Source organism: Acomys russatus, chromosome 12 (genome assembly GCF_903995435.1).
Source record: "Acomys russatus chromosome 12, mAcoRus1.1, whole genome shotgun sequence".
Lineage (NCBI taxonomy): Eukaryota > Metazoa > Chordata > Mammalia > Rodentia > Muridae > Acomys > Acomys russatus.
The window spans coordinates 42,820,127-42,840,307 of record NC_067148.1 but is presented as its reverse complement, the minus strand read 5'-3'; the positions used below and the strand labels follow the sequence as shown (position 1 = coordinate 42,840,307).

At 48.7% G+C, this 20,181-nt stretch overlaps 1 protein-coding gene across 1 annotated transcript in view; it reads left to right on the top strand.

Annotated features, from left to right (window-relative positions):
• The window catches only part of Hdac4 (histone deacetylase 4), a 211,594-nt gene extending 192,126 nt beyond the window's left edge, over window positions 1-19,468 (top strand). The window contains exons 22-26 of the mRNA XM_051154365.1: window positions 4,722-4,840; window positions 6,270-6,403; window positions 17,237-17,321; window positions 18,346-18,487; window positions 18,727-19,468. Coding sequence (XP_051010322.1) covers window positions 4,722-4,840; window positions 6,270-6,403; window positions 17,237-17,321; window positions 18,346-18,487; window positions 18,727-18,766 — 520 coding nt within the window. The 3' untranslated portion in view covers window positions 18,767-19,468. The remainder of the gene's footprint in view (window positions 1-4,721; window positions 4,841-6,269; window positions 6,404-17,236; window positions 17,322-18,345; window positions 18,488-18,726) is intronic.
• Window positions 19,469-20,181: the final 713 nt, after the last annotated feature.

Below are 20,181 nucleotides of genomic sequence, written 5' to 3'. Positions count from 1 at the left end.
TGACCAGCCATAGAGACTGGTCCTTCTGAGTCCAGGGCCGCCAAGCAGGCTCGGGGCTCTGGGGTTGATCTTTGTACTCTTACTTCGGTCACCAGTTCCCTTCTTAGGTGAGCCTGTTTGGGTCCCAGTGGGGCGACGATAGACTAGAGGAAAGGCTTCTGCTATACTGGAAAGTCGTCCATGAATCACTGCAAACTTGACAATGTGAATCTCAGAGCTCTCATTTCCTGCTCACTCTCCCACAAGCCCTTTGTGGAGTGATAGAAAGTGGAAATTAATAAAGGAGAAATGTCCCCTTTATTTTTATGAAAATCAGGCAGGAGTCACCTCTCCCACATCATTTGTGCTGCTATGGTCCCTTAGATTGGCTGCAGGCTTTTAAAAAACATTGACTTCTGCCATCCATAGTCCTTATTATTTCCAGCCAGCCAGACTGAAGCCATTCCTGCAGCCAACTGTGGATGGCTGGGCCCTCTGCTTTCCTCTTTTACCATGGCAGCTTTCTCCAGCTGCTGTGCAATGTGGAGGCTCCAGGCCAACTGGCCACATCCCAGGAGTGGTTCCAGGCTCTGGAGGGCCCAAGGGGCCTTGCATCTCATAAGGCGTGTTTTGTTTTTGGTTTTTGTTTTGTTTTGTTTTTTGGTATTGTGGATAAGAACGTCACTGGACCTCCAGGGATTTCTGTGCCTCTTCTGTAATTCTGGGGTCATGTCTTGACCTCTGTATGTGTGAAGTACATGTGTGTAGACATGTGTATGTGTGTCTTGTATCCCTGTAGGGAACTAGGTATGTGGCTTTCTGTATATGGTGTGTGTGTGTGAGTATATGTGTTTATGAGTCTGTTTCCTGTGTATACATGCGTGTACCTGCCTTTGTGTGCCTGTGGTCATGTGTATATATGCCTATGAGACATAGATCTCTGGAGGTATGAGCACCTGTATGTGCGTGTATGCAAGTATGTGTGTCCCTAGTTGATGAGATGTGTCTGTAAAATTTATGTAGACCTTCCATGTGCTCTGTAGCTGTGGAACCAGTCTAACAGTAATTCCCAGCATCTCCTTGCTCCTTTGAGGCTGATTCCCATTGGAAAGGTAGTCGGGGTCCAATGGATGTGAGTCAACCAGCCCCTCAATATTTCCTAGAAATAACAAGTCTCGTTTGATGAAATTACAAAAGTCTACTGATCAGCTGCTTGTCGGGTGCAGGTGGAGATCACTCAGACCTTAGAAGCTTCGTGCTGACTGCAACCTGCCACTCTCCTCTGGCCCTTTTCTTGGTCTGGAGAGCCAGGGGGTGTCAATCACTCACTCACCGACTAGCACCAAAGCCAGGTCCTCTGCATAGCACTGGAGTGGCATGAGAGGAAATCATTGCCCACTTAGTGGCCTTTATTTCTGAGTTGATGCTGTTTGCAGGTGAGGGCTTGTGAAGGCCGCATGGTGGTTCTGGCACAGAAAGAAGATGGTACTCTTGATGACAGTAAATGGGTACCCTCCACTCACACCAGTCCTTGCAACCAGGTGACTGGGCCACTGGCCCTCACCCTCAGGCCTTGCTCCTTGCCTCCTGAATTGCTCTCATAGGGGCATTTCTTGAGTATGCCTGCAGTTCCGTGGTCCTGGGTCCCCAGTCTGACCCCTGGTGTCTCTGCCCAGGTATCTGCAGTGTCTGACCTGCCTGGCCAGTCTCTGAGGTGAGCCTTTCTTAGTCACCCTGACATCTGTTCTAACGTTTAGCAAAGTGTATGAATGATAATCCCTTACGGAGGCACCTTCTAAAGCTTCAATCGCTTCTTTGAAAAGGGAAATTGTTTCAGGTTGTCCTTTTTTTTTTTTTTTTTTAATGTAAAGTAGCACTTTGAAGTTCACAATTTATAGTTCCCTGGGCATCAGGTGGGGAAAGAAGGTCAGAGACTCATTCCTCCTTTATTCTCCAGTCTCCCCCTTTGGAGCCCCTTGGGACAAGGCATGCCTCAAAGGCAGCACCTTGTTCTTAGAGCCCTCTCCTGCCAGGTCACATTTTCAGGGGATCAAGCCTCCGATGAAGAAAAGATAAGAAAATTGCCCCTAATGAGATCCAGAAGTGACCGGCACTTTCTCCTCAGGCTCAGAGACTTGTAGGAGAAAAGGAACTATAATTTAAACCAGGCCTCAAGCCAGACACAGCTTTGAAGTTCCTGGAGCTCAGGCGGAGCACCATGGGGTGGCAGGCAGAGACTGATACACTGTCCTCAGTGTCAGGCCTCAACAGTGACACGGAGTCATGTGTCATCAGGAAGCTTAACAAAGATGTCAGTGGTACTGGTGGTCTCAGTGGCATCCTTATTTTCTCACTGAGGAGACACTGGCCTCAAACTACAAAGCCCAAGTGCCTTCCAGTGGACCTCGAGCCCTCATTCCTCTGTACAACCCGCTGCTGTTGCTGCCTTTTCCAAGCAGCTATTTGAGTGGTGGTGCTAAGATTCACATGGGCCCTGTGAGTGCACACTCTCGTGGCACTTAGTCACCACTGCCTTCTGAATGACTGCATGTGTGAGAGATGAGTGCTGGCTGTGTAGATATTTGGCCAGACTGTCACATACCTTTTAAAAAGTAGTTGCAGTTCATCATGGCACCCCACTGCTTCCTGGGATAGAATTTCAGCAGTGAGTTGATGGTGGTCTTAGAAGTCAAGAAACAGAAGCGTAAAGTTGAACATTGGAAGTCCAGTGAATCAGCAGCCTCTCTTGACCTGCTTGGAGCCAGAGATAGAGCTTATAGCTCTGTGATGCAGAGGAGGATGGCTTCCAACCACCAGGGGGCCTCAGTAGCCCCCAGAGATGAGGTCCAGGCCAACATTGTGAGGGAAAGGGCGTCCCCAAGGAAATTGCCTGTTCGCCTTGACCCTGGGGGGCTGCTAAGGTTTTCTTCCTGCTAAATAATAAGTGATCTGTCTCCTGTGGCATGGGTAAAAGACCTGGTCCCAGGATGAAGTAGGCAGGGTGTTAGAGTGGACAAGTCCAGTGAATAGTAAAGAGGCCTGGAGAACGGGACTACCTTGTCAAACAGCAACAAGCCATGGCATTGAGAGGTACTGGGGCTGATAATGAATGTGTGCATCATAATCTCCAACACGAAGGTTGAGCAGCACTAGGTTGGAGATAAAAGCAGGTTTGGGTATGTAGTAGAGAGTGCTCTAGCTGGGGACATGTGTGAGAACGTGTCTGAGTTGTCATGTAGTCATCCAGGAAAGACAGGTTTGATGCATGAGGACAGAGTGTTCTAGGTGTGAAGATGTGAGGACCCTACTCCTATAGTTCCCAAAAGACTGAAGCTTGATCAGGGAGAAAGTCAGACCACCCAGTCGATGCCAGAAGAGCCTCCCCCTCCCCCCTTCCCCACCCCCTACGGTGTAGTAAGAAGGACGAGGTACTGAACATCTGAAGGGCCTGCGGAGGAAAAGGCAAGCTCTCATATTAGGGGCCGCCAGCCTAGGGGATTTGGAGGTAGGGTTGCCATGGTGAGCAAGTGGAGATGAGCATGAAAGCAGGGTGTCAAGACGGGGTGTGGCCTTGGTAGCTGTGCTACATGACATTGACACCTGGGGTGGTGACCTCCGGATGTGGCAGCCACCAGCCTGGATTGAGTTAGAGAGCTACAAGACAACAAATACCTCCTTCTCAGGGTCCCTGTTGGCCCCCAGAGGACACTGAACATTGGTGTTGGCCATTCCTCATCTAATGAAGCAACCTCTGAGGCTGCTTGAAGCCTTGTGGCTTCCTGGGTCAGTTCTAGGTCTTGTTTGTGGCCCTGCTCCACAGCTTGGCCGTGGCTGATAGGTTTTGTATTGAGAGGTAGCGTGACTCAGCCATTGAAGTACTAGTGATGGTCATGTTTTACACAGCTCTCTTAACTGTGACATCAGCTTCCCCTTCTGCCATTCTAGGAGTCTTTTTAGTTCACTCTCATACATGCACAGACGGCCATTGACTGTGGGCACAGAGCACTGTAGGTGGGTTGGAAGCGCATGTGGACTGTACCTCTGCGGAGCTGCAGAAAGATGGCCAGAGCCTTGTATCTTGTCAGCGGTGCAGTTCATAGTTACTGTCTACATTGTTGGGAAAAAACTGCTTAAGGAAGGGAAGGTTTATTTTGGCTTACAGTACAAGGGTGTCATGGCCAGAAAGTCAGCAGCCAGGAGCTTGAGAAGGAGGTAGGGGGCCGAGGGGTGTGTGGCTCATATTGCATTTACAGTCAGGAAGCAGGGAATGGGGCATGTAAGTGTCAGCTTACTTTGACAGTCCAGGAACCCAACTTATGGGACATGTTAGCCTCGTTTAGCATGGCTCATACTTTAGCCCAGTAGCTAACTTAATGTAGATAATCGATCATGGGCCTGCTCAGTGGATTGTCCCTAAGGTGATGCTAGATGTGGTAGGGTTGACATCAGTAGTAACCATCTCAGTGTGCCTTTCATAGATAAAAGCCCTGAAACGCCTGTTTTTCTTGTTGTGGGGAAGGGAGCTAAGTTGGTAAGCCACGCCAAGGTTTGGGAGAGGCCAGAAGGCGTTTGCATTGATTTCTTTCCAATTCAGCAGGAGCCACCAGATCTTAGCCCACTAACCATAGGAGGGTTAGACAGCAGTTGCCACAGGCCTCAAAGAACAATGTGTTTGACAACTACAGTCTTCCAATTGCCATGTCCTTTGCTGATCCAGTGATGTGCTCTCTTGTCCTTTGCAGAACGGTGGTCATGCCAATCGCAAATGAGTTTGCCCCCGATATGGTTCTGGTGTCATCAGGCTTTGATGCTGTGGAGGGCCACCCCACACCTCTTGGAGGGTACAATCTCTCTGCCAAATGTAAGTCACCAGAGTTTACCTTTCCTCCTCCTATGTCTGCTCATCCCACAATTGTTTGTGTTCAGTGTGAGGTGGTAGGAGGGACATCGGCTGCATTTCTTACTCAGTATGAGAGTGTGCCAACAGCCACCTGCAAGCCCTGAGCAGCAGAGGAGGCTGAGAATTGAAAGCACAGGCTCTACCCTTAGGGCAGAAACTCAAAGGGGCATCAAGTTCACACAGACGTGTGGCAGGTTTTTGTCCACTGTGCTGTGGGCATGAGCTCTTCTCCAAGTATCAGAGGGTGAGGCCTCAGTCCTCCCTAGCTGACTTGTGCTTGGTGGTGAGTTTTGTTCTCTGCTAGAGGAGCAGGCCCTCTAGTCTTCCTAGGCTGTAGCTGGAGACGGGACCAATCAGCAGGATTTATATCATATAGCTGCTGCACTTCTCCATGGAAGAACCTGCTGGCATCGTCTATGGCCTCTGCTTCTGCTCTGCTGCAGCACATGGAAAAGATGGGGAAAGCCTCTGGGCTGTAACACCTTGGGCTACACAATGGCCTGGCTGTTTCTCACCCACCATGGTGACCAGAGGCAATAAGGACCCTAGGGTTCTGACACCTGGCCCTGGTGCCTTCTGGCATTGCTCTCTCCTCTCTGCCTATCAGAGTATCTGGTCACAGAGGATAGCTTGTCTCCCACCTTCACCAGAGAGGATGTGGACTCAGCAAGGAAGAATGATAAGACAGGAGACACCCTTTGAGTTGTCTGTACCTCTCTGAGCTCACTACTCTGTCTGCGGAGCCAAGACAGGGGCCAAAGAGTACCCACCATGCATTATAGTCTGTTACCACAAGCAAACTGCATCATTGCTTCCCTCAGAGACACCTGGGTTTGCCATCAGTTTCTGCCCATTAGCTTCTCATAGCAGGTCGGGGCTACAGCCTAGTGTGGACCTGAATCTGGGCTGGTAAGTGGGCTGGTGAAGGCCACTGGTTTACTGGCTTTCCCAGCGCCTCGCCTACATCAGCCTGTCTGGCTGTACGTAGTATCCCCATGCCCACCAAGTGATGTGCTGGGTGGGGGCTGTGAACACAGAGAGGATTCTGTGACCCTAGATGGAAGCAGATACCCAGACACATGGATCTGGGAAAGCTCTGTGGCCATATACAGCATTGACATGGGCGTGCCCCTGTCCACCTGTGTATGTATGCACAGAGCATATCAGATGCCCAGGAAGACAGGTAGTGCAAAGCCTTTGGATGGGGAAGATACAGCAATGAAACCACAATTCACACTTAATAGGACGAAGATGGAACCCAAAAGCCAAACTAGGAACATGTTAAGCTGATTTCAATCACTTGAGATGGCATTGCAATCCCTGGCACTTAGAGAAGGTACTGCATGAAGTTTCTGAAGTGCTCCACTCATGTGTCCCTCTGCCTTTGCAGGTTTTGGGTACCTGACAAAGCAGCTGATGGGCTTAGCTGGTGGCCGGATTGTGCTGGCTCTTGAGGGAGGTCATGACCTGACAGCCATCTGTGATGCTTCCGAAGCGTGTGTTTCTGCTCTGCTGGGAAATGAGGTATGGAGTCACCAAAGCCCTGCAGAATGTGCCACACCACAGGCACATGGCTGCTGCAGTAGCTCAGATGGTGGAAGGCACCAGTCTCTGACCCGGGTGGGCAAGTCACCTGGCAGTGGGATGCAGCTGTTCACCACCTCATGTAGTCAGTATGACTTTAGCTACAATATGAGCAGAAGGGCCACTGAGCAAGCCCAAGACTCAGAGGTACTCACTGCAGCATGTTCTCCCTTCCTGTGTCAGTCGCAGCGAGGATAATGTGGTGGCCAGGCTCGTGTTGCTCTTTGGGTCTCCAGTACAGACAAGTTGCTCTGAGAACTTGGGTGGTGTCAGAATGCTCAAGCTGAATTATATTAGCTCAGGGCTGGGCCAGGACCTCTTTCCTCAGCATCCATTTGCCCTTTGTATTCAGGAGTGATGCTTGAGTTAGGGCCCTGCACTGCCTCACTGGTGCTGCAGGATAGTCAGGATTCTGGTCTGCATAGTGATCTCCAAGGCTAAAGTAGAGTGAACACCATGTGGGTTCCCTTCCACTACGCCTGATGAAGACCCCCAACCCCAGGAATCTACAAATGAAGCTGCATGTCTTAAGGGAAGATAGTGGGGACTCAAAGCAGATCTTTGCAGATGCTTACTGAATGTAACCATCCCCAGCCAAGTACTACAGAATAGTAAAGTATGCAGAAGTCTCCAATGCCAGGAAAAATAGCTGCTTTGTCCTGGGGCCATTTCTGCTGGGTTCAGTGTGACATGCATGAGTCACCCATGCAAGTGTCACAAACGAGAGTGAGGCGCAGGTCATATGATGTCCCTGGTCAAGAGTAGAGTAACTGAGCTCTGTGTCTATCACATGAGAGACCTAGAAATGAGAGCTAGCCATCATGCCATCCCCTCAGGCTGCATGCCAGTGGCAGACATAGGAGATCAGCAAGGGCTCAGGATAAGGCCCACAGTGTGTCACTGGAGCAGCCATACAGATTGCAGGCAGGCTGCCCTCAAAAATAGGACCCAGACCCACAGTACCAAGAGAGTGTCACCCAGTGGAACTGCTCTGAGGTGACCCTGTGGAGTTCACGGCAGTTGTTGGGGCTCTGGGCAGGTGGGATGGAGTACAGTTGACTCTCCCATCCTGACAACCATCCCTTGTCACAGTGTTGATTTTTAATCCCAGATGTCCCTCTGTCTGGCGTTAGAGTCTCCCCTGTGTCTTTGGAATCTCCAGACCATTTCTTGCCCTTCGCCGTAGTTAAAATGTGACTGGTATGTGTCAGCAGCCCTTGCTAGGTACTTTAAGTTACAATAGAGAACTTGACTTTCACCCCAAGCCTGTTATACCTCATACTTTAGCTCTACTGACCAAAAAGGTTTTTCTAAGCCATCAGAAAACAGAAAGCACTAGTTTTGTCAAGGGTTCTATAAAAATCTCACTGAAGCATAAAAGTTGGACAGAGGCCCACTCTGCTGCACAGCCTTTGCTGAGGGTTGATACACAGTGTGTTGGGCAATTTGGTAGGTGCATGCTGGGCTGCCAGCTGCAGATAGTGGTGGCCTGCAGGGAGCTCCACTGCCAGAGGAGACGTTGAGTGGCCAAGTGCACAGGTCAGGTCATCTGCACTGTGCTGTGGGTGTCTCTAAGGATCAGCATGGCTCCTAGGAGCCAGTTCAGGGTAGTTCTACTCACGGCCACAGTGAAAGTCATTGCAAAGTGTCCATGCCGCATGTTAGACAGGCTATATGCAGTCCTCGGTGAATGTCTGTCCATACTCAGAAGGCCACCCATAATGCACAGCCAGGCATAAGGACTCCCAGGGCTCTCCACAGAGGGCAGGGTGGGGTGGTAAAGACATCTCTCCTGTTAGAGATGTTCTGACGGCTAACATATGTTCCTGCTCCTATGGCATTTCCAGCCCAATCCCAGGGCTGGAGGATGTTCAGGAGGAGAACATAAAATAGGTTGTTTAAAAGGGTTCATCATTCATGCATTTGGCCTCTTGTGTTCAGATTCCTGTGCTGTAAGATACAAATATGGAAAGACTTGGCAAAAATGAAGAGCAACTGTCCGTGTGTGTGGTGTGTATGGCAAGCTGAGGCGGCTTGAGGGCCCGTGCTTCTTGTCAGGCTGTTGCCACATTACACTTAAACAACCAGTGAGCTTTTCACACACTCATATGCACACTTGACTCAGACAATGGTTTTTACCCACACACACACCCATCTGCAACTTGTGTCTGGTCCCCTCCTTCCTTAGCCCAGTTGGTGTCCCCGGCATTTCACCATGATGGTGCTGTACCTTTGTAAGGGATCCTCACTTGACTACGACCAGTCTATCTGGAATGCTTGACACTGGTGACATGCTCCTTCCTGGCTGGCTGCCTTCAAACCTGCTTAGTATCCTGTCTAATCTAGCCTGAGAAAGTCCCACATCATGCCTTTATGGCTGTTCCACAAAAGAAATGCCTCTAGAGAATAGCACATGCGAGCCTACCACTGGGCAGCAAGATCCTTCCAGGGCTTGTCCTATGAATGGGGACCACCAATCTCCTAGTTAGGCCAGTGCTATTCCATAGAAGAGAAGAGGGACGTAATCTGAGTGATATCCTAGTATCCCTGTCTCAGGTGAGCCACACCCTTGGAAGAGGAGAAGCTGGCTCCCCTTCTCACCTCTTCTCATGCTCCAGCTTTGGTCCCTGGCCCTCTATGCCTCAGATCAGTCTGCATTGTAGGCCAGTGCTCCAACCATTTTATCAGACAGGCTTCAGAGGTCCCTGTAAGCTGAGTTCTGGTGTCGTAACTCACTTGAGAAAGCTGAATTGGAGCTTGGCCTCCAGACCCCAGAATCAAGACTACTGCACAGGGCCTGTGTTGTTCTCCGTTATAGACCAACTCCAGATCCTTTAACCTTTTTGCAAAAGGAGTCGTAGTTTTTTAGCCCTGTTGTGATTTACCTGTTTTTTTCAAGACTCTAAAAATGTACCCATCCCGTTCTGAAGGTTTTGCACCTTGATGGGAAAAATTTGCATACACAAGTGACCACTTGATCACAGATTCACACTTGAGGCCCTGCTGTGTCACCAACAGTTTCTCACACTGAGCTAGCTACATTCTTTGCCAGGCAGGTAGCCTGTGTTGCTCTTAGCACATGGAGAAGTTAGACCTCCAGATTCTTAGAGAAAGGGGTAACAATCCAAAGAAGCAAGTCTGGGGGAACAGCATCCGCTGGTTCTGGGGCTGAGTGCATGGCATCTGAGCACCCTCGCAGAGCCAGGCCGATCTTCTGGACCTGGAAGAGAGTCAGGCAGAGACCCAATGGAAGATATCCTCACCAGGGGAGGGAGCTGAAGCCATATGCGAAGGATTCCCTCAGTGTAGAAGATTAAACTGATGGCAGGAGGGTTCAATGGGAGTGAGAGTCCTCGAGAGGCAGCTTGTGTATCTTGGTATGGAGTCCAACCCCAAGAAGTGAGGATACCCAGCTTCCTTGAGAGTAAGAGAAAGGGTAGGGTCTGAATTGGATGGGGTCGGGAATATGAGGAAATTCTCAGACCTAAAGCAGCTAGGCCTGTGGCCATAGACTCACCAAGAGCCCATGGGACTGGACTTGTGCTGGTACAGGGGTTGACAGCCTGAGGCCAACCAGAGAAAGGTCTGATGCCCCTAAGGATGACCTAGTGATCCTTCCTTGTTAGAATCTGCTTAAAGTGGACGTTTATGGACTCTTGCCTAGGCCTAGATGCCCCAGCAAAGAGGGTGATGTTCTGAAAGTCACAGGCGCAAGTTTCCCTGAAGCCAGGACAAAGTAAGAGCTTTAAAGTGTTACGGCCTCTTGCGCTTCACCTCAAGTGAGTCTGCATTCTTAAAACACTGAAACCGTTATTCTGTGTGACCAAGGACAGTGGGAAATGCTGTGGTCCTGAGTTCCAAGGCCCTGACAAAGGATTTGCTCACACACCTAACAGAGACCTCTGCTAACTATAAGCCTGGCAGGTAAGGCCAGCATGAGACAGGAGACTGCTGGCTTAGTCTGTTCTCAGAATAACAACCAGGTGACCCTCAGAAAGAACCAGAGCAAAGCGAGAATCAAGCACTGTTGCAGCAGCCTCCAGGGTGTTGGGTCCTCAGTAACTCCAGAAGGCAGAGCAGGGCCGTTTCCTGTGGGGTAGGTGTAGAGCCAGAGCCCAGCAATGGCGGCACACACCTTCAATCCCAGCACTCAGGAGGCAGAAGCAAGCAGATCTCTGTGAATTCAAGGCCAGCCTTATCTACAGATCCAGAGCAAGGAGAAGGGCCAGAAGGAAATCGAGTTTTCACATAAAACTAAACTAGAAACTGTAAGTGTGCAGCTAGAGCCAAGAAGAGGAGCTAGCTGCAAACCTGTCCCTAGTGTTTGGCCAGTAGGGTGTGGCAGGGAGGCCTGAGTCAGGATTCCTGGAAAGAATGCATGTGCCTCCCTCCTGAGAAGGAGCCCAGCTCATAGTAGTCTGTTGACCCAGTGCCCTAAGCATCAGCCTAAGGCATGAGCTGCCGGGAGTAATGTGTGGATTCCAGGATCTGGAAGCAGATGGAAGTGGTTCTTCCCAGGAGTTTTGCTTCGATGAGAGAGAACAGACGATGGCATCTGCTTAATGGAGGACTTCAGAGGTGAAAAGAATCATCATCTACTGCCAGCCATGAAAAGCAATTGACATGTGAGCTGCTCTGACTGGCCTTAGGTGCCCGTGAGAGTCTCTTCCTGAATTCCAGTGTAGAAAACACAGCTGGCAAGGCCCTGCCACACACACCATAAGAAAGAGACTCCAGGTAGGCCCATACTAGAAACAGACATCACCTAGACTACTTTGTGAGCCTCATTCCAAGTCAGCCATTGGCAAGGCTGTATCCTGGCAGGGAGTGGGCAGATAACAGTGTAGTGGCATTGCCAGTAAAGGATTACCTTATAGAACCAGCTCCAAATAGCTTTCATCGGGCCTTTGAGACCTCCTGGAAATGTGTCATTCAACCCCTTGATTGTCAGGCAGGCCCACCCTAAGTGTTGTATCAGACACTGCAGCAGACTCTGTATGCCTCTGTCCTGCTGTTTCTCAGTGCTTTGTACCTCCCCTCACCGTGCTGCATTGATTGCGTGATTTGTGCATAGTGTCTCCCTGAATTGTAGAATGTTGGGGGCGAGGTACTGTTCACTGATAGATTCCAGGTTTCCAGAACAGTAATTGGCACTTTCTAGATTGCTCAATAAATAGCTTTAAATACAGGAATAACCACACTGTTTTTGCTCCTATGGTTCTGGAGTGGGTGGGGGCGAGCACCAGGGTTCCTCCAACATTACTTCCTGTTCAGGATTGCTTTGAGTATTCAGTGCCCTTGTGTTTCCAGCTGAATTCCCAGATTGTGTCATGAATGTCATCAGAATTTAGGTAGGGACTGCATTAAGTCTATAGAAGGTTTTTGATAATATGGCCATTTCCACAAAATTAAGTCTCCCGGTCCATGAATGTGGGCGGTCTTTTTTCTTTAGTGTAGTATGATTTCCATTATAGAGGCATCTCACATCTTAAGTTTATTTTATTTTTGAACAGAATTTTAAATAGAATTATTTTTGTTTTTTTCTCAGCAGATTTGTTCATGTGTATTTAGCTTTTGTGTTTATCAATTCTTAAGAATTTTTTTTGGAAGTCCTTAGAAGTTTTTAAGTATAGATGTGTTATAGGCACAGGGACAATTTGACTTATTCCTTTGCTACCGTTATCTTCTCTGTGTCTTTCTCTTGTTGCCCTATCTAAGATTGTAAGCACTGATTTGAATGTGTGGTGGTGGACATCCTGTGGGTCTGTTGTGTGTAGGCTTGATTGTGTTGGCATTGTTACCCTGCTCTTTCGGCTTCTTCTACACATCTATTAGGATGTGATGTTGAATTGTACCAAATAATTTTTTTGCATCTTCTCAAGCAATCATGTGCTTTCCTTGGTTGTGTCTCTATGCTACATTACACTATGGTTTACTTATACTGAACCATCCTTGGCTGCCTGAAATGAATCTAACTTGATTATGATGTGTGATGATCTTTTTAATGTTCTATTGAACTCAGTTTGTACTTTCCCCCCAGTATTTTGCATTCATATTTGTTCGTCGAGGAGCCTTGCCTGCAATGTTTCCCTTTTTGTTGTGTCCTTACCCAGTTTTGGTATGAGGACAATATGGTACTGGTAAAAACAGACAAATACAACCATGGAGTGGAATGGGCAGCCATCACACATTTATGTACATGTGAAACCTGGAAACAGTAAGAACAGGACATGACAGCAGATATGACAGTTAAGAGGAAGGGGGCCTCTGGTGAAAGGGAAGAGGTGAGTGTAGGTGACGGGGGTAGATGTGACTGAAGCACCTTAGACCTTAGTTACCTTATGAAACTCACAGTTGGTAAGCACTTTGGTGTGCAAAAAAATAGCATCCTAGTTAGGGAAGGGTAGATATTTTGAGACATGTGGAGTTGCTCTTCTATGTTCCCACCTTTCCATCACTAGAACAGAGACATCATTCATTAAGTGCTCTACATGTGGCATCAGACAAAAGCTTATCGGATCGATCCCATGCCTGGAGTACAGACTCACTGTAAGATCCCAAGTGTCCTCATGCCACTCAATCCTTCCTGTTCTGAAGGGGAACATATAGAAGCTTCATTGCTGAGGGGAACCCTCTGTCCTGTGGCATTTCTCTTGAGGATATAGAACAGCTCACTGCTGAAAGGCCACCCTGCTCACCCCTTCCAGTTTTCGTGTCAGCTTCCATGGGGAAATATTTTCCAGAAAGGGGCAAGAAAATGCAGGTGAGGAAGATTTCAGAGTGCCTTCCACAGGCAGAGAACAGACATACGGCCAGCTCAGATGGCAATTGGCCCTGTGTCTGTTCTTTGTGGACTCCTGCTGGGAGGGAGCCCTGGAGCCCAGAGTGGTCTGCTCAGCCAGTACAAGGAGCAGTGTGTTGGGGAGGCAGGTCCCAGAACTGGGGAAGAAGCAGTGCTGGTACAACAACTCTAAATAAAGATGAAGCCTTGTAGCTGGGAGCTTTGGGTGCCACAGAAGCTGTGAGCATAGGAAACGTAATTTAGTCTGGGGAAAGTCTAGTGTAAGGGAGACCTAAGAGAGTCGAGGAACCAGACTTCCAAAGAAACCTCTACAGCCTTCTGGTGAACTTCATGAGTGTGCACTGTTGTACACACCTAGCCCAAAGTGATAATAAGTGTGTTCTGGATATTGCCTTAAGTTGAAGACATTCACACTCTACATCTGTGCCACAACCATGACCCCGTGTCTAAGAGTCTGTGTTCTTTCTCTTTTTCTCATCCTCAAAGGCCCTTGGGCCCTATACAACCAGATATTAGTCCCTGTGGGGAACGCCGCCATCTGCTAGGAGGGGTACAGACTTAAACTCAGGACATCAGGCTTACACAACACACGCTGTCCACTGAATCACCTTCCCAGAATTTTTATGCACGCACTCACATGCACACACATTCTTTCATCAAGAGAGTTTCAGGATTTGAACTTAGCTTGTCAGACTTACAGCAAGCACTTTCACCCACTGAGCCATATGACTGCCCCCAGTCACTAGTTTCTGTGACTGACTATCTTGTGAGTTAGTATGCTTAACATGAGAAAATGAGCAGTCATGGTCTCTGTTGCCAATTCCTAACAGACAGTTGTCATACAAAAAGGAGGTATGGTTGGTGGGAATGGCTGGATGGGTTACTACTGTGGTCAGTCACCACAGACATTTCACATGTTTTTAGAATCAGATGTGCCCACCAAACAAGCTTGCCAACCTTAATCACTCATGTTTCCTGCTCTGATTTGTCTGTTATGTCTCAGTAGTGCCTGCTGGTATCTCTTCTCAGTATTACCCGACGTAAGACTAAAACAGAATGTCGAGCATCCCGTTCTTTGGGTGAACTGAAGATCTGTAGTTGCCATGCAACCTTCTTTACATCCATTCAGTCTCATCAGATCTCAGATTTAAGATGCTACCCAGCCTTCTTTTGGCCAGCTGTGCCCAGTGACACTTTGTCTTTGGCATCTGTCTGTCCTAGATTTCATGCATCCTTACTAAATAGCCCAAAGCTGGGTTCTGTTTCTATACCAGCTGTCTACGGTAGGTGGGACCTTGGTCACTTCCAGCTCTTCCAATCATTTATCCAGACTCATTTATCTGGCTTGTCCTATAGCTCCCAAATGTCCTTCCTTGCCATCTCTTAATGTGATTAGATCCAAGGGTCCCTGTATTCCCAGTGCCTGCTTGAAAGATGTGTAGTAGTCATCCTCACCATGAGCCAGCACCCTCCCCAGGATCAGGAGGTATCATTAGAGTGAGCCAAGGGCTGGACCACAGAAACCTCACTGGAATACAACCTCTATCTATGTAAGAAACTGTTGTTTTTTGAAAATTCTAATTTAATTAAGTCTTGCATGTTTCTCTGCCAAACTGGCAGCCTAATCCCAGCCACTCCCAGGCTGCATGCCTTCCCTTCACTTATTTAATTTCACTGACTGGACACTTTTGTTGCTGTCGTGTGTCACCCACGTTGGGTCTGGGCCACACTGCACTCAAGCAGTTTCTTCCCCCATTATTCCTCATTTCCTGCCTTCCTGTAGGACATTCTTACTGTCTCAGGAATATCCTGTGGGTTTCCTCTAGGAAAAGGACCAGTGTGGACAGCATCCCACTTTAGTTTGGGAGATGCTTTTGTTCCACCCTGTTGTTAATGACAGCTTCACTGGCCGTATGATTCAGGGTAGCTGGAGCCTCCTCGGCATATCCTGGTATCCAGCCACTGCCCTTTGCTTCCCTTGCTGTGTGTGCCCCGCCCCCACTGTGGAGATGACCAGCTCTCTGCAGCTCCTTTCAGAATTCTGAGTCTGCTGCCTTTGCTGTCCCTGCAGGTTGTTCTTGCTTTCCTTCAATGCTCATTCCGAGGAGCTGGGAAGTTTAACTGGAGCCACCCTCCTGAACACTGCCTGGCTTCTGTTCTGCCTCAGTGATTGGACTTCCCAGCTTACCTCCTTGTGTTCTGATTGTTGCTCTTACACACAGGTCTGGAGTGAATGGGTAACTCCCAGTCTACTACGTCAGGTTCAGTGGCCTGTTTCTTTCCTCACTGAAAACACATGGAACAGGTGTAGCTGCAGTCTGAAAAGGGATCAGTGACAGTGCCTAAGTTCTCTCACACCACTGAGAAACCTTCCCCTCTGGTCAGCCCAGCCTTCCCACTGTATGAGTCCTCCCCTGTGCTGTTCACAGAACTCCAGTTGTCTAAATGTCACCAGTGCTACACAGGCCCTTGCTTTGTCCTACCTAGGAGGTAGTGTTGTGCTTGGTCCTTCTCCACTCAGTGGTCTCCTCTGCCTGTCACAGTCTTCCCACCTCCCAGTTGCTTTTCATGACTGAAAACCTCGGAACATTCTGGTCAGGACTTTCTAGAATGTCTCTCAGTTCATGTTGGCCAGTGTGAGCATAAAATAGCCCCTACAAACATGTGTTTGAGATGGTCAGGAAAGCGGGAGGGCCCTGAGGGAGGGCCTGTGTGGCTGTACCTCCCACCAGGATTTACTGAGCATTCAAGCCCTGAGCCAAACAAATCCTTCCTCCTCACCCAGCAATATGGAAACTAAGTGTAAGGCTTTGTTCATGGTGATGGACTTAGGGAGGGAGACACCAGTGGCCGTTGTCATCAGTACACCTCAGTAACCCATCCTCCACTTTAAGTCACCTCTTTCCCCCTCATGAGGTGCAGTAAGTTCTGCCTCCTAGAATTATTAACAGTGCTATCAGGGATGTTTTTTCCCACATATACACTTACTTATTTCTGTGTTCATGATCAGTTTATGCTTCAGGTACTAACTCCATGCTATGTTAATTCACTATTCAGCCTGCCACCTATGGCCATGGGTCCCTGTTCCAGGTTGACCCTATGTGTCTTCTGGTGTCCCTGAGGCTTAAGCAGGTCCTAATTGTGGCTTCATCAGGTAATGCAAGCTTCTGCAATGTTTTTCTGCCCAGTCTGGATCAGCCATTGATTCTTTTGTTGGTGAATAGCTCAAGGGTGCCACATTGGCTCCACCTGCCCCAGGCTCCTGCTGGCTCTGTGCTGAGTGATGTCTTTGATTAGAAGGTCATGCTTCCTGAGCTGTAGTTGGCAGCACTCACATGCGGCCAGGTTGGGCATGGATGTCATACAGAGGGTTGCAGTGGCTTTGGCCAGATGCCCTGGATCAGGAAATCCAGCAGCTATACACAGCAGCTGTCCAGGCAGGTTGAGGCCAAGCAAACTGTCAGGGTGACTTTATTTTATGGCTTCCACCCAGAGCTGGCTGGCTCTCCCTTTTGTGTGATCTCCCTGGTCTGTGTGGTCATTCTGCCCTGGAGCCCTGCTACTTACTTTATGCCCTGTTGTTAGATGTTTCATCTGTGAAAGACCTACTTAACTTCCGTCCGTTAACCTCCGTCCTCTGCGTGTGTGAAAAAAGCAAGATCACAGACCTTGGGCATTACAAGGCTAAGTCATACAAGTGTAGCTTCTTGTCTCTGCTCTGAGTGGCACACACAAATGACACCAAACTGGTGTCCTGTATGCAGCCTGCTCCTAGGCCTGTCCTCCTCCTGGGAACCCATGAATATACCCCATTGTACCCTAAGGAAAGACTACCTGTGGGAAGTTAATTTATCTTCCCTACAAATGACTGTATCTTTGGGAACGGGATGCTGTCTCTGGACACCATTTAACATATACATAGAATGTACACTGTCCATTGCCATCATAATAGGTCTGTGTCTCTCTTACAGCTTGAGCCTCTGCCAGAAAAGGTTCTACAGCAGAGACCCAATGCCAATGCCATCCACTCCATGGAGAAAGTGATGGACATCCACAGTAAGTGGCTAGCCAAGTGATCATAGGGGCCGAGGAAGGAGCACAAGGGCTCTACTTGTGATGGGCTGTGTTGGGCTTCAAAAGAAAAATCTGGCACAAATGGTGTTAAGTTAGTTGGTTCAGTTGCTCAGAACCAGGGTGCCTTAAACTATAAGTCTCTGTCCTGGAGCAGAAGTACCCAGCAAAGGGTAGAACCCATCTCCCATTCAAGCCTCAAGTTCCAGGCTAGGCAGCAGGCACACAGCCAGGCACCTACACAGCACCCTGCCCCCAGATACACCTGCTACTCTTTGCCTTACTCTCATATCCTCATCCTGGAACAAATTCTGACATAGATGATGCACACCTCAAGGCTCTGCCCAGCTCCCCATTGGACCATTTAGTTCTGGCTTCAAAGCTGTTTGCTGATGCCCCTGACTCTGAAAAGTTGCCTAAGCAGGGCTCCCAGTGCTGACAATGGATATGGTATATTTGCAGTATCTATAAGGCTTCAGGTAGGAAACTCCCCAAGTCTAGGTGCCAGCAAGTCTGCATGTGCCTGCTCCTAGAATTTCTGGTCACCCACAGCAGGCAGAATCCCATGAATATGGAGAGCCAGGTTCCACAACAGTCCCATCCCCATTTTCAGGTGGCCTGTGATGCAGAATTACCCCACAGGGGCCAGTGTTTTGGGGCGGGGGGGGGGGGGGGGCTGTCACCAGCCAGCACTCTTCAGAGAAGCACTTTTCCTTTTTCTTTTTTTTTTTTTTTTTTTTTTTTTTTTTTTTTGGTTTTTCAAGACAAGGTTTCTCATGTAGCCCTGGCTGACCTGGACTTTGTAAACCAGGCTGGCCTGGAACTCAAGGAGATCCACCTGCCTCTGCCTTTGCCTCCTAAGTGCTAAGATTAAAGGCGTGCACTACCACGCCCAGCAGAGAGACACTCTTCAGGCACAAGTGCAAGTCTATAGGACCTGAGTGACCTGTGAGCCAAGCCAGAAACCTGGAAAAGTGGGAGAGTCACTGAGTGTTCCTCTTTCCTCCAGGCAAGTACTGGCGCTGCCTGCAGCGCTTGTCCTCCACAGTGGGGCACTCTCTGATTGAGGCGCAGAAGTGTGAAAATGAAGAAGCCGAGACAGTCACCGCCATGGCTTCGCTATCTGTAGGCGTAAAACCTGCTGAGAAGAGGTAAGGCCCTGTCCATAGCTTCCCTAAGGCCTGCTAAGTACACCTGTGCGTGGAAACCTGACAGAGTCTTCCTGTGTGTGCCCAGCCTTGTACCAGGCTAGCCCTTCGAGGACAGATGGTGGGCATGCCCACTGACTCTACAAACCAGGGAAGAGCTTGAACCTCTGTGGGGTAGGGATCTCAGACAACTGTGGCAAACTGTGTGTGCACCTTGCCCGACCCCTTTTTCTCCTGTGCAGGTCTGAGGAGGAGCCCATGGAGGAGGAACCACCACTGTAGCCCCAACGCTGCTGTTCTCTCCTTTGTTTGTCTGTCTTGAAGCTCAGCCAAGAAACTTTCCCGTGTCACTCCTGCATCCTGCCTTGGTGCTCTCTCTGAGTGCAAAGGGACACCAGGCGTACAGCAGCAACGGGAGGCCTTTCCGCCACCCTGGACCACAGGTCTGGAGACGCACACGAACACCAGGTGTGGCAGATCACATGGAACACAGGACAGCGCGCAACACGGGCACACAGACATGCGGAAGCCAAGCACACGCTGGTGGGTTCCCCCGGGGAAGCCCCGAAGGAAGAAGCCTGTGGCAACTTGGGCAGAGTTGCTGAATCGAGTTGACATGAGGAAAATGAAAATCAAAGATCTAATAATACAGAACAAACTTGATTAAAACTGGTGCTTAACATTTGATTCTTACCCACAATCCCACAGTCTCCGTGTAAACCACTCAACTCATCTTGTAGCTTTTTTTTTTTTTAAACAGAGTTTTCTATGGCTCTGGCCTGCCTTGTGAACCTTAGTGGGGTGCTGTGGGGTTCACAGCTTAGTGAGGGACAGAGTTGAAAGAAACTTTAAAGAAAAAAAAACTGGACAGAACAGAATTGTGAGCCTGGGAGTCAGCTGGAGCTTCTCGAAGCCATCGGAAGATGCGAGTTTGTGCCTTTTTTTATTGCTCTGATGGATTTTTTTTTCTTTTTTCTTTTCTTTTCTTTTTTTTTTCTTTGTGTGTGTGTGTGTGTGTGTGTGTGTGTGTGTCTGGGTTTTCTGAAGTCTGAGGAACATTGCCTTAAGAAAAAAAAAAAACCACACACACACACACCCCAAGAATTGGTGTGACAGTATCCTGTGGCTGGCTGAGCCTGGTGATGCTGGCCTGGCATTACAAGAGTAGGCACCAGCCACTGTCCCTGAGGGCCGCAGTGCAGCCAGCCTTGCGTGGTTTAGTCGCTGTTTAAGGAAGATGAGGTAGTTCCAAAAGCAGCGAACACCGCCTGCAGTTTTGAAGTCCAACATGTTTTAAATGGATCCAAAGTGTTCTTTTCTCATCCGTCACATAGCAGTTGAGCATCTCCATTCGGTTGTGAAGCATGTCGTAGGCACACTGCAGTGTTACGATCGGAATGCTTTTCATTAAAAGCAGGTAGCATGAAGTATTGCTTAAATTTTAGGTATAAATAAATATATATATGTATAATATATATTCCACTGTATTCCAAGCTAAGAAACTTGATTCTTATGAGATCTTGATAAAATATTTATAATGCATTTATAGACAAAGTATATATAAATATATATAATAAATCCAGACCGCAGAGGTCCTGGCAGGTGAAAGACATGTGTGTTAGCTCTGAGGTGCTGAGGGCTGGGGTCTGGATTGAAGCCCAAGGATTTTTGAGCTCCAGATTGGCCAGCTTCCAGAT